Here is a 15,134-nt window from a genome sequence, read left to right as displayed (position 1 = left end):
ATGTGTTGGGTATGTGCTTTCTTATATTGTGCTTAAAATTTTAAATTTTGTTTATTCATTAGATGGTGATAAGAAGTTCAGAACATTATATTGGTAGATTTTGGGTCTTAGCTGATTTGATTCGTCATATGTCTAACAAGTTTTCTTGAAAAAAATATATAGAGTTTGCAGGTTCCCCAGCCCTTGGGCTCCAAGTTCACAGACTTTGGAGGAAATCCGACCTTGTTTGGGCTCCGAGAATCTTGTTTGGTTTTCTTACTTCGCTAAGGTTGTGGGCAATACCATAACTTTCAAAACACGTCTGATCTATGGCCATTATTCATCATTTAAAAAATTATTTACTCAAAAGTATTTATTTCCAAGCATTGTATATTTGTATATAACTTGTAAATTATTATTGGGTTTGGAGTTTTATTTTAAATTTTATGTTTTGCGGTTTTTAGCATACTTGTAAATATTCTTTAGATTTATTTTATTTTGTAAATAATTTTTAGATTTCAAAATTGTAAATATTTATTTGATTTAAGTTTTAATTTTGTAGTTTAAATTTTTTAATTAGATTTAACTTTTAATTTGAAATTCAAATTTTACTTGTAAAGTTTTTATCCCACATTCAAAATTTGAAAATAGTTTCTCTAATTTGTGTCTATATATACTAACCTTTCACCTTGTATTTTCTATTATGCAAATAATTTCACTCCCCCTTTGCATTTTAATTTTTTCTTATATATAATTTCTTGGGGCTTTTATTTTATTTTTGTATATATTTGGTTTTTTTGGGGAAATTTGTTTTTTATTTATACAAGTGAAATCTCTCAAGGGATCAAACAAATGAGTAAACTTCTGAAATTTCCAACTCTTAAAAACCCTAGACGTCTAGGGTTTTCGAGCCCATTTTTACAGGTTGCTTATTTTCAAATTGGGGAAGAAACCCATTTTCCGAAGGCCCTAGCCCTTACTCAACCTAAAAGGTTAGTGTTTGGGACCTATTTTGCAAGCATTAAGAAGGTCGTAAGCCCTACAAGGGCTAGATCTCAATGCAAACCAAGGTTTATTCAAGGGATTGGCATTTTATCTTTAATAATTTGTGATTGCAGCAGTCATAAAGGTTTGATCTTTGGGTTTTGAGCTAACATTTTGTGAGTGCGAGTGTTGAGGAGTGATTATCTCATATCTCCAAATTTGGCATAGGCCATTAGGCCTTGGGGTTTGTTTCTATTGCCTTCATCTCTCATTTTAATTGATTGCATAATTTATATCAAATCTGATATATTGAAATAATAATGGCATAATCATCATAATACAAGCCTAAAGAATCCACACATTAAGTTAATAGCTCATACAAGACATCAAAATAAATTTTAAGGCTTTGATATATCAAATTTATTTCTGTATGTTGGTTGTCATATAATTTTCAAGGTCTGATTTGAAATTGCAAGGGTTCGATCTGAAAGTTTCAGGTCTGATATAATTGTTACAGCAGTGTATTCAGGGCATAAAATAAGCCTAAATTCATTAACAAGTCGCTTAAGGAATTGAACATTAATCTTGTGGTTAAATTGATTGCATATAAGTTATTTTTTGAAGACTGTTGGGCAATTTCTAAATCTGATATGTTTGCTACAACCATTTATGAAGTCATATAAACTAAATACGAATCATCAAGATTGACTAAAGGTCATCTAAAAATCACTTAAATTGATTAGCTAATCATTGGAGCTTATTTGGCATTAATATTTAGGTACCTTGTTGGTTTATTAAGGACTGAATCACTGATTTTCTAAGTTATTACAGATCTGATATACATCATTTTGAGGTCTGATCTGAGCATAATAAATCTAATCTATAGTGCTTAAGCAGTCCTATAATCAAGTGAATATCATTGGAAGTTAAATGCATTGATTTTCTAACTTATCTTTGGCATCTTGCATCACTTCTTGATTGTTGATATAAAATTGCAAACCTCTGAATACAAGGTTGCAGCGATAACAAATCACATACAAGTCTCTAAAATTGGGTAAGAAAATTTTACAATTCATAATTATTCATGGTTGAAGTGATTTGAGCTAAATTTTAGTCATTGGCATCTTGTATTGGAAATCATAGACTAATTAGATAAATGCTCTAAGTTTCCTAAATTTCTATCATTGTTATCACTTGTTGGTCAATATCTTTGTGAAATTATTGTAAGAAGATCTCTTGTTGGTTGTTGGCACTCGTATCATTGAGCACTTGGTCTTGTTTAATATTTTCTTTCAATATATTATTAAGTACTTTTGTTATAAGATAATCAACATGAGGTACTTGAATCACATAAACAATCTTAACTCAAAACTCACTCATCATATTTGCATATCATTGCAAGAATATTCTTGCATCTAATAATTTACCTCCAAGCATAAACTTGGTTGAGAGACATTTAGGACAACCTTTCTCACCTAGCTTGAGGAGCCTAGCACCTCTTTAGTTGTTAACACGGTGACCTTGGAGTCGTCAGAGCCAGAATCTTTGCAGCGCCAGAGGCATCGGGTGGTTAGAACACAAGGGGAGGTATCATTAATCAAGCCTCTGCTTGTTTCCCGTTGGTTTCTATCCCACAACCTACTTTAGAGGCTAGTTCCAAAATAGTTAAGAGGAAGGAACCATCTAGAATAGGCATATAATTAAAAGTAACCAAGATTCTTGCATTTCACCTGGGCCTTAGGATTTGCACAGCATATAGATTAATTAAGCATTCAAGCAGTGGTTGTTCATCCAGTCATTTGGTCCTTAATTGATATAAAGCAAGTAAGTTGACTCCATAAAGCATTGGTTTCATTGATAACTAAACCTAATCTCTAGAAGCTTCCTAAATCAACCAAGTGGCTAAGCCATTCAATTGTGTCTCCCGGACTCATTGTTTTCCAACTTGTCTTTCATTTCTATGTTCCATAGGGACTACCCCCCATAGCCTATTGTTGGGAGATAGCTAGAACAGAGTGGGTAGGGATCAGGCCTAATTGGCCTTTTTGTGCCTATTCGCAATTCTTTAAGAGGTTGATTACCTTGTCCATAAGTTGATCTAGGGTCGAAGCATCATTTCATAACATTTGAAGACTGGCCTATGGGTTTTGCAGGCCTCCTCCAAATGATTTGCAAAGGGTTTCATCATTGTTTGGGATTTAATCACTTGGATACCTTTCTAGCCCTAGCCACAAGGGTTGGAGGACTCACAAGACTGTTGAATCTAATCCTCATATTAATTCACCTTGTTTGTAGACCTAGTAAAATTGTTGCAAAGGTTTTGATATTGGTTTTAATTTGGGAAATTGCTTTTGCAGGTTCTGACCCATCTAAGGGCTCATTCAATTTGTTCGTACTAACTGTGCTTGATTGCAGGACTAGCGTTTCCTTTTGGCAGGGGTTTTCTCTTTGATTTTGGACTTGGTACTCATTAAATACCTCAAAGCTTCCCTCTAGGCTTGGTTGCAAGGCCTAGAGGCCTTTTTTCCCTTAGTCGCAGACCTATTAGGGTCTGGTTCTTATTGCATATCATTTTAGGGCTGATTGGTGGGGTTCTTGCAGGTCTATACCCTCATTGCAAGGGTTTTGTGTGCTTGGTTTGAGGCCTGATCGCTTGGAGGGTCTTCCCAAGGCTAGCAACAAGCCATAGTGGTCTCATATAGCCTAGATGCAAGCCTCTTATTGTCTGCTCCTAACCTTATTTCATCTCAGTGTTGATTTGGGGTAGCATCGAATGTGCTCTAGCCACAAAAATTAGTGGAGAGGCTAAAACACATGAGATCTCCAATACCCAGAAATGGTTTGGACAAATTCTAAACAGTTTGGGAGATATTGAAATAATTAATATTTTTAATGGAGTCCCTAAGTCTAAACTTAGGGAAAATAAAATATTATTGTGAATTAATATAAAATTGTGTTAGAAGGGTCCAAAAGTCATGGATCAAACCTGAATTAATCTTAGCCGTTGGTTAGGGACTTAATCTCGGCCGTTGATTTGTCAACGTGAAAAGTATAAGAGGAGGCTTGAGAGTCACTTGGAAAATACACCGAGTTGATCAAGAATTCGATTTTCTAGGGCAGGGTTTGCTGAGGAAATCGAAGGAGTGATCAGAGTTGCAGCTGAGGGGCAGTGGATACAAAAGCAGAGAGGCAGAGGTAGTACCAAGAGGATCAGCGCAGAAGCTAGGAGAGAGGGACGCAGAGCCAGCTAGAGGATCACGCAGAGCCAGTCAGGGCCCACGCAGAGGCAGCAAAGAGCTATGCAGTGCCTCAAAGAGCCAGCGTGGGTGACGCGGAGGCTCTAAGGACTGACGCAGTGCCTCCAAAGGCTGACGCAGGCCGAGTTAGGGTGACATTGGGCAGACGCTGGGCCAGAAAGGGTTGACGCAGTCCCTAGAGGCAGACGTTGGAGATTTCATGGGGTAGATTAGGAGCTGAGAGCTGTGGGATTGTTTATCCGGGGTTTTAGCCGGAATATCTATCTCCGACTGAGAGGTACTACTGCCGAGATTATTCTCTGTTGGGTGAGCCGGTTTTGGCACCCAGCGTGTATTCAAAAACTGCATAATAATAAAACCCTCAGACAGTTGCACTAGTTTTCCCACATTGGGTTTTCTGGGAACATTGGTCCAAAAACAACGGTGTCACTTGTGTGCTTGTTTTGTTTCCTTCAGTTGATGATCTGTAATGTGTTGAGCATGTACTTGTATTTATTTTCAGTATTTACATGGTAAATAACTTGTTAATTAATCAGAACAAGTAGGCAGAAATAAATCAGAAAGTACATGAAGGGTTTCTAACAGTTAGACTTAGAAATTCCAACACTCAAAACTAACATACTGTGGTTGCAGGGGTAGTGTGGAAGTCTAGAAGGGATACATCGCTGGTTTGAAGCCTAAAAATTAGCATTTGGGCACTTGACTTGATATATCAACCATCAAGGGAAGGCCGCAAGGTTTTAAGGCTTTGATCTTCCTCCATTATGACCTATTGCAGAGTGTCCAAGGAGATCAGAGCTGAATCATTACATTGTAGAGCCTAATCACACATTGAAAACCAATAATAATAAGCTAAAAACACTAAAATTATCACATAAGAATCATAGTAATTGTTTAACAAGTATTTTGGATCTTGTTCCTTGCATTTTGGTGACTGACCTTGGTTGAACAGTGAACTGATCTACATTGACAGTGGCTGCAGTAGGATGATCTCTTCTTGAAAGTGGTATATTTGAAGTCTGGTGCATCTTTTGAGGTTGATATTGTGGCATTGGACAGCTAGAAAGATAGCAGATTGGTGATTTTTCTTGGTTCTTCTCTTGTGATCTTGTCAAGGATAACCTTTGCTTACTAATTGGTCACTAACCATCTCTATTTCCTCTCTTGAATAATTTCATTTCATAGTTGCATTGCATGGTTTGATTTTTTGTTGCATTCCATCATCTACGATCATTGTTAGCAATCTCATCTATTTTGATTATAATTGTGCTTGTGTAATCTTAAGGTTCTCCGTGTTCTAATTGTTATATCTCATAAGTGAAGAACATTCTAACAAACACTATAACTAAAGATTTTATTATCATTTTTGTCATCATCATTATTGTTTCATTCAGCAATCTTGGAACTGCTTCATTGATCTATTATTGTAATCTTGTAGCCTTGTGTTGAAGTGACATTTCATAAAGCTTGGTTATAAGTGGTTACATTTCTCACATTGAAGCATATGATCATTATTATATCTCTTTGAAACTACCTAACTTTGTCATCATTTGCACTTACATTTATTTCGGATCCTCTTGGCCTTTTGTGGTCACGCAACTTGTTGACTCCAATTCCACAAAGATCACTTAGAATCCAAGCATCCATATCGCCTTTTGAGACTAGGGTCTTCCTTAACAAGGCATACTCCCAAACCCTATCCTCAAAATCCCTCTTATCCCTTCTTAGAGAGCCCATCACCTTGCTTCTTATTGACCACTCCATGTCAACTACCCCATCGTTGTACACTTTTTTTTCGCGCTTCCCTCCAGCCTCAACCCAAAGTAAGATGGATTTTGTCGTCAGGATTTTAAATGAGTCCGAGTGTTATTTATCGAGTCTCTGTAAAAGTGATTTAGGAATAATTCTAACTATTTGGTTAGATTATTTTACTACAAGTCACTTAGCGTACTAGATCATATTTTGTGTCACAGAAATGGATAATTATTGAAAGTCTATAACGAACAGGTGTTTCCCTTTCATGGGTTAGAAATGTAATATTTCATGTAAAAAATATTTAGTGCATGGTCTCTCATAGTTAGACACCATGGTTAAATATTAGAGGGTTGGAAAAATTAATAATATCCTCATGAGTCAATTAATTAAAATTTCTGGCTAAAATAAATTAAAATGCTAAAGCCAAAAATTTAATTAATTTAGGTCCTAGGAAAAATTAAATTCTCCAACATTTAAAATTTGTGGGTTTTAAAGTTTTTAATTTTTGGAGGTCCCTGGCCAAGGGAATATTGAAAATTTCAAGATATTTTGAACCCTTGGGCCATAGTAGTTAAGTCAAAGTCAACTTTTTGCGGCAATTAACTCAATATAATCATTTTTGAGTTAATTAAAAGGAAATTGAAATTGAAATTCGAATTTCCTCAAAAAGTAACTTTATTTCAACGGCGATGATTAAAAAATCATTTGATCTTCATCAACGGTTGAGACTGCTTTGACGGGGATCAAGCCAACTAACCGTTGGAGAATTTTTCTATAAATGAGAGGTCTCTCTCCATTATTTGGATCCAATTTTTCAATCGTGTACTTGCTCTAAGAAATCTATTGTAACTTTTTCCTAGTTAATAAAACGCAAAGACTTTGGGCTTTCAAACCGTGGTGTTCCTCTTTCAGATTTATGTGGTAATATTGTTCTTAATACTTTGTTGCTTTTATGATTTATCTACATTTCCTGGTTGATAGACTTTGAGGATTGATCTATGTACAGGTATCTTGCACAGATTTCTGGGTTTTTAGAATATCATTTTGATTTGATAGAAGTAGCAGGTATCTCTATTTCTTGACAATTTTATGATCATTTTTAAATCTCTATTAATCTAACAATCAGATCTAAGTGTGCAGAAGTTATCATTCAGGAATTGGACATTTGGGGAAGTCCTCAGCTGGGCCAACTAACTCTCAGTTTACAGAATCTAAAGAGCCCACTGTCATTTTTAATTTCTGAAGTCATTTTATAGAATATTTTACTTGCAGGGTTTTTCTTAGGCTTGTGCCTCTTTAAAATTTCAAATTTAATTCTAAATTTGTGCAAAATTTGTTTAAATCTGGCTAATAGAGGGCTTTTATCCGCAAATCTTCTAGATCTATAGAATATTATTGTAGATTTGTAAATATCAAATTTCCAATTCAATGGGATTTTGGGTATTTCATATTTTTTGTATGTACATGTTTTGGGGTTTGAGCTCTTTTGTTTGTGCAGGGACAAATTTGAATATTGCGGGCGATTTTTATGGATTCTAAAGACAAATCTAGGCCTTGGAGGGCATCCCCATTTTGTTTGCAGGTTAAAGAGAAATTTCAAGAGGATTGTGGCCGAATTGTTTTTAGGGCCTGGAGGCCCTATGTTGGCCATCTCCTTCATCTTTCTCCGCCTCCCTTCGTTTTTGGCCTCTCTCCCTCCATTTTCGACCTCCCCTCTTCATTCTCAGCCTCCCTCCTTGCTCTCAGCCTTCCCTTCCTTTTCTCGGCATCTTCACCTCTCCCTCAAGGCTCACAGCAGCCTTTCCTCACCCATTCTCCTCCACTTCCCTTTCTCCCTTATCCCTCCACAGTCTCCATTTCTTTTTGGCCTCCCTCATTGCCTTACGACCTGCCTCCTCGACCTGCTTTACGGCCTCCTCCATCCCTTCACGGCCTCCACTCTTCCTCACCCCTGGCCCTCCTCCCTTTCACTCTCGGCCCTCACCTCTTGGCTTCCATTCCCTCTCCCTCCTCTCAGCCTCCCCTCAAGCTTCCCTTTCTTCACCCTCCTTCATCACTAAATTTTCTCCATAAATTTCCCTAAAAAATTTAACAAATTTGTAACAAAAAAAAATTCACAAAAAAATTATGAGTTGAGGATTTTCAGTGATTCGGGCAGCATATCTTCAAGTGTCTTCAAGCCCCTAAGGGTTGACTGGTGCACACCCTCTAACCTTTCCTCATTTCATTTTGAAAGAAAAGTTAATACTAGCATAGATTTGCAATTAGCTAGAGGGTAGTAGTAGATTCAATTTACATTTTTACTGTTGTACAATTGAAGAAATAGAAGTTATCTTCAGTAACTATTTGCATGCTAATTTACAAATTTTGAACACTATTTCATGGTTGTTCAATAATTTATTTCTGAGTTTTTACATCAGTAGATCGGAAATAATTAAACTCAGAAATTTTCTGAATTGTAGATATCAGTTTGTCATTTAAAAGTTTATGTTGTTATACATAGAAAAATCTGAATATTGTATGGTTACAAAACTGTTGTTTTAGAATATATTGTTGCCATTAACACTTGATTTAAGAGCAGATTACTAGATTAATATTTCATTGATGTAATCTAAGTTTAAACACTTAGTCTAAATTCTGAAGTACATTTGTTGTTACATGCTCACGCATGTAAGACTAATCTAGTTTTACTTATGCATCCAATGATCTTTGATTGAATACTTCATACAAATGGATTTCTGAATTTAAAATATTTTATTTCCAGCATTTTACATTTTAGTTGTGTTGTGTTGTACATTTCAGTAATTACTTGTGCAGATTTTATATTTTACATTGTCGGTATAAGTACTTGTTTTCACATTAAGATCACCATTTTTCTAAGCCTTCAGTTAGATAACATTTAAGACATATTCCAGAAATAATTTTAAGTCCTCATTTAACTAAAATTAACCAAGTCCATGCATTTCACATAGCTTTAATTTGCATTTGCATATCAGACAGTCAAGTCATTCAGCGGCAGTTTCCCATCCTTTACTTGAACCTTATTTCCTCCGCAAGATAGTTGACTCCACAAGGCACTGGTATCATTTTCCTCAAATTAAATTGAATCCTTTAAAATCTTACGTAATCTAAACAAGTATTGGTTGCTTTGTTGTATCTCCCTAATTGGTTGGTTCTCAACCGATCTTTCCTTATTCCATTTCCATAGGGTCTACCCCCTTAGTCTATTATTGGGAGACAACTCAAACAGAGTGATTGGGAATCAGTGTGATAGCCCCCGATCTGAGTTGTTGTTGCACAAAATGTCTACGCACCGTGACAACGCTTCTAAAGTAAGCAACCCCTTTAATTGAGTCTCTCTTGCGAATAGGCTTAGGAATCACTTCCTTATTTTATCATTGACTATACTAGGGCTCCTCCCATAGGTGAAAGTCCGTAAAGAGAAGGGAAGCCTTAGCTGAGGTGACAGTGGGCTATTGCTCCATTGTTGCCCTCGACCTAGTAGTTGCTCTATATGATCCCCTCCTAGGACCCCTGCTAGTTTGAGCGGTAATAAGACCCACCTTCATTTGATAAGCTAGATGTCACAAAACACTATCTAGAGCATCAATGGAGGGCCTTTGATGCTAGATATTTGTAGATCACATAGGGCTACTGGCTGGGAAAAAAGTTTTCTCTTGGAGGTAATAGAAACGAAGGACCTCCTTGCTCGGTTTGGTATTTCTTTTCACAAGGAAATAAAAATATTTTCTAAGATGCTCAGTCTGCTGAAAGGAATAGAGCATATAAAGGAAAAATGTCACTAGAAGCAGCAAGGGATTGGGAATGGAGGGAGCTGAGAGTGAACTGAGCAAGTTACTGGAGGGCAGAATGGGATAGTTGGAAAGCAAATGCTATATATTTATGCAGTTCAGGATGGACGAAAATAAACAAAATCAAGGTATCTACCATGGATCAAACAAATCTGGAGTGTGCTAGTAAGCAGAAATCTTCTTTGGTGACACCTTGGAAAGCCTTCAAATTGGTAAGGGAACCTAAACTGGAACATAAGGATGGAGAGGCAGCTGATTTGGGTGGCAAAACTATAGTTTTTATGAAGCCTTCTTGCTGCTTTGTTTAGTTTTTATCAAGGGCTGGTAAAAAGTTTATTAGTTATGAAGCCTGCATGTTGGGTATGTTCTTGCAACTTTGAATCTTCCCTGCTGTATTTTCATCATATATAATGTGAAAGGGAAAAGCACAGATATACACACCTCTTAGCAGAAATCAATAGTTTAATGTTAGCAATAGCAAGCTGAAAATGAGGAGAATAGCCAACAAAAATAAATTTTCATATTGTCTGTAAATATTTGGGCTTTAGCCCATGATAAAATCACTTTCAGCCCCATCGGTTAGTTCAAGCAGTTGGCGCCACTGTTTCCAGGATGTTGCTGGTAATCTAGTGCACTGTGCAGGTCCTCAGTTTGATTCCCATGGGATTAGGTGCACTAAGTCTATACTGCCCACATTATGCTGGGTACCATCCTCGGAATGGGGGAGAAGTGCTGAAGTTTAATAGGGATTTATTTCAAAGGAAAATAATAGTAATAAATAATAATACAATCACTTTTACAAAATCCTTGGAATAAGGGAAAATAATGATAATATTAAGTCTATGCTGCCCACTTTACGCTGGGTACCCTCCTCGGAATGTAGGGAAGTGCCCAAAAGTTTAACAGGGATTTCTTTCGAAGGACAATAATAATATTGCATCACTTTTATGCATAAAAAAGAGAAACAATCATCAAAAGAGGGAAACGAGTGGAAAAATAAGAGAGACAGTTAATCAAAACATACATTGTCTATTATATTCATAGATGGCCGTCTAAGTGGTTGCAACCCTTCCTCCACATCCTGTCTAATATGCCGTGATGATCTGTAGGAATACCTACAATACAATATATCCATTGTCATTCAGTAATACAATTAAATTATGTTTATTCAGCAGAGAAAACAAAGCAAAGGCCTGTGTCTTGACCCTATGGACTTGGCTCTCCCACAGATTGTTGTTGTAATTTGAAGTCTAAATTTCAGGAACATATCAGCAAGATCTATAATTGGCAAGCTAGAATTTCCTAAAGCTTGACATAGTACTTTTAAAAGAAAGTGAACAATTACTCATGAATTAAAGATAAAGGATAAATGTTGGTCGGTAATATTCATTGTATGGAATCTAAGTAGAGAAGTGTAGCAAGGTCCCTAGTATGAAATCTTACAAATACACAAGAAAAGCACAGTTTCACATGTCAAGTGTTCATTGTGCCTTGTAAAGCGAGCACAAAAATTTTTTGTCCTTTGTACACTTATTGAAGAAAGCCATCATATTTCATCACTCCAATGCTTAGGATAGGTTATCATCAAATTCCCTTTACAATGAAGGTTATAAGGGATGTTGACTAAAAATGGAGAGACACAGTGACAATATACAGTAGTCCATATCTGTTCTCACAGCCATTTGTCATCTGAATTCTGAAGCTTCATATTTTCACTCAAAGGCATAAAGCATTCCTTGTTTAGATGTTCCAGGAGCATTTATTGTGCCTTTTCTCCTCCATATGGCTAAACAACTTGCCACAACTTTGCTTGTATGTAAGAGCTTTGCATTAATAAAGTATACTTCTAGTACAAAAGGAGGAAGCCTAGATTAACTACCTATGTAAAGAATTACAAAAATGGCCCAAATAAAACAGAGCATTGAAGTCGTCCATTGCTGACAAACGAAACCTGAGCTGTCCCTTCAATGGAGGTTTAATGAGTCTTGCGAGATCACATCTATGACATGCTGCCATCTAGTATGTACAGCCTTCCAGGTCTGTATACATAAAAGTAATTTTCATTTGCAATCAATGAGTACCAAAAAGAGTTGTCTCCAATGAAGTCGTAGATTGCTGTCAAAGATGATTAGGGTTTCCTTAGCTTCTCTTTCTCACTACTTGGCCTTCTTATTACTTTCCTCTACTTCAAATTTCCATCTTAACCCCAGGTATTTGAGCAAGAGATCAAACATTCAGTTGATTAGGTCTACCAATTGTTCTACGCTCACCATTGGTTGAGTTGCCTCCTCCCATCCACCAAATAGATCCTTGAATTTTGCCAAGGATATCTTTTGCAAGCTCATGTCAAGCCTTTATAGTGCAGCTCAAAATTTCAATCCCCACGCCTACCAACAAATCTCTTACATGCCAATCCATCCCAAGAGCAACATTATATACAGATCTCCTTCCTTGTATATGGTCAGGTCATATCAGACAAAACCAATCTCTTCCGATGCTGAAAGACTACTCCAATTCTCACTCCTCTATGTGTTGTAACGTTTCAGCTCCATTTTGTCCGCTTGAAATAGTTCCTACTTCTCATCCTCCAATTCAAACCAAATTGGTTGTTATTCCCCTCTTCTCAATGACACACTCCATCCAAGCTTGGGAATCTTCCACGTAATGAGTTTCACCATAATAGCAACATAGGAGATTAGGAGGATGTGGAAAATGGCTTACGACATGACCTAGCTAACCCCAAATAAACATCTAAATCCACACTGCAAGCTCTTCCAAGGTTTACCACAGATTCCACTGGGTGCAAAGGAGGTAAATATTAATTCTTTGCTCCCATAGCTTGACGACGGCTTGTGTGTAGGAAACTTACAAAATTCACACCAAGTTGAGACAATAACCTTCCTGTACCACTGCAACAGTGCACATACATGTGTTCAATGTCCAAAGGTCCTACACACATCACAATAAGGATAAGTTGCAGTGGAGAGGTCTATTAAAAAGGGTCCAAGAGCAATTTCGACTAACATCGGGCATTCATTCTTGTGATGCCCTTCTGTCTTGCATGGGGTACATCAAACTCTTCACAACTTCTACACCCTGTTATCACAAAATATAAAGCATTAGTACAGAGCCTTTCCAAGGTCCCAGAACCAGTGTAACATGAAAATGTTACAACTTTCACACGAGATAGGCTTCCCTAGTAACTTTTAGGGTTCTGAAAGCAAGAAGGGATTGAAGTTTTGAACACCTATCTAACTACTCAAAATACTACCAATGAGATATAATATTCAAGGTAAGGATAAAGTGGTTAATCAATGCAATTTTCATATTTGAATATATGAGGAACTAAGTCAATTTAGAAGGCTTAGCAAACCAATGCTTATAGTTATAACAGCCCTAGGAATTTGGAAACAAGACATCTAGCCCTATAAGGGCTGTAAAATAAATCAGCAATGTAAAATATGATGGTAAGATCAATTCTAAGCCAATCACATCCATTACTAACCTAGACATCTAGCCTAAGTATGCTGAAAATGTATGCATAGATGTTATAAACCCTAATTTAACCCTAAAACAACAAAATAAAGGTTAAATTCAATATTACCAGACTCGAAATCAGCAATAAATCGGCGAGGCTAAAGAGCAAAGAGTTTTAATCAGATCGGAAAAAAATCAGGAAAAATTCAGTGAATTCAATAACTAAAGATATACACATATATTGAATTAAAAAAACATTTTTCATTGATATTCAATAAAGCCATGTCCAAACAATGCATAATATCAATAGATGTCCAAATGATCATGAATGAATAAGTATCTCATATATGTTATGAGTCCAAACATGATCCAAAGTACTAAGTCCTGACTCCTAACCAGTGACTACATAGAACCAGAAGCATCTACTTCTAAAAGTTTATAAAATACTACATACTAATCAATTAAAAAGTAGTAACTAAAATCTCTTGATTGCTGCTGAAATGATATGATAATGGTTTGGTACTGAAATCTCTGACAGAGCACACACTAAAGCTAACACTGGAGCACATTGCACACTATGCCTCTATTACAGTACGACTCTATTATGCGACGTAAACTTTAACTAAAACCATGCCTCTATTACCTTCTCGGCGTATGAGTTGCGGGCCTGAGCAGTGAGAAGTGAGTTATGGACAAACATTTAATTTTTAACCTAACTAAACCATGCAACGAAAAATGTGGGAACCCTAAAAGTTAAAACCCGTGCTTTCCGAGTTGAGGGTTGCCTTAGTTGCCTAAATCACAATTAATCAATGAGTCGCAAGTCAAACTCGTGTTGACCACGAGTCAAACTTGGTCAACGCGAGTTTGACTCGCCCAGAGTTGAGTTGGATCGTTTGAGGGAAGAGCAAAGTTTGACTCGCGACTCGCAAGTGATCGGAGATTCATGTTTCACTGGTTAAATTTGGATTTTATGATGGAATATTGGGAGAAGACTAGGCCTACTTAGTTTTGGGGCATTGGGGGTCGACTAAGGACTCTAGGGAAAGTAAGTGAATCTAGGGTGATATCTAGGGCTGTCAACTACTAACCCTAGAAGATCCACCACGTATCTTATAAAATCCAAGAAATTCAAGGGAAGAATTTCCACCAGACTCTGAGAGAAAGTAAGTGAATCTAGGGTGATATCTAGGACTGTCAACTACTAACCATAGACGATTCACCTAGTATCTTATAAAATCCATGACATTCAAGGGAAGAATTTCCACCAGAAATCCTCTTAGGGTTTTTAAAGAAGCGATTTATCCAATAAGAAACCAAGAGAATGCACCCTCTCCTCTAGAAAAGTACAATTACACTTAATAATAATTCGAAAATAAATCCAACAATATTTAGAGAGACAACTTGCTCAAGAAATCATTTTCATCCATAAACCCTAGCCATAAAAATCCATGAAAGTTGCAAGATCATCCATAATACTATCCCCAAGAAGTTGCTCCAGAATCCTTCCATAGTTTTTTATATACAAGAGAGGAAAAGTAAACAAGTAGTGATATATATCCACAAGTAGCAATGATTATTAAGTGAGAAGTGATTCTCTTATTTATATGAAATATCTAGCACCTTCTTGTTGATTGTTTCTTGTAAGTTGTATAAATTTCAAGTTTTCACTTATAAGCTCACTCCCTAAAGCACATAATCTAATGATTTTGGTTGCCTAATTGAATAAATCGAAGAGTTCACTTGTCTTTTGATCTAATTGTTTCTATCATTCTAATTGGCATAGAACCTTGGTGACTAGTGTCTTCATTATTGTCATTCTTGTTTCATCATCATTATCTATTTGTGGATGATAACTTTACATTGGCAT

The 15,134-nt window shown here is 36.5% G+C and overlaps 1 protein-coding gene across 7 annotated transcripts in view; it reads right to left on the bottom strand.

Moving 5' to 3' along the window:
- LOC149197902 (protein PAM71, chloroplastic) overlaps nt 1-15,134 on the bottom strand; it is a 297,487-nt gene that overhangs the window by 271,163 nt on the left and 11,190 nt on the right. For 6 of the 7 annotated variants that reach the window (XM_089406026.1, XM_089406030.1, XM_089406029.1 and 3 more), the window contains exon 2: nt 10,812-10,902. The exons of the other annotated variant lie outside the window; for it this stretch is intronic. In XM_089406026.1, coding sequence (XP_089262152.1) covers nt 10,812-10,902 — 91 coding nt within the window. The remainder of the gene's footprint in view (nt 1-10,811; nt 10,903-15,134) is intronic. 7 annotated transcript variants of the gene reach the window in all.

This window comes from Pinus tabuliformis, chromosome 2_2, assembly GCF_031772625.1.
Source record: "Pinus tabuliformis cultivar Carrire ecotype Pingquan chromosome 2_2, CPIR1, whole genome shotgun sequence".
NCBI lineage: Eukaryota > Viridiplantae > Streptophyta > Pinopsida > Pinales > Pinaceae > Pinus > Pinus tabuliformis.
Note: the sequence above shows the minus strand (reverse complement) of the source record. Positions and strands in the feature narration are given on the sequence as shown.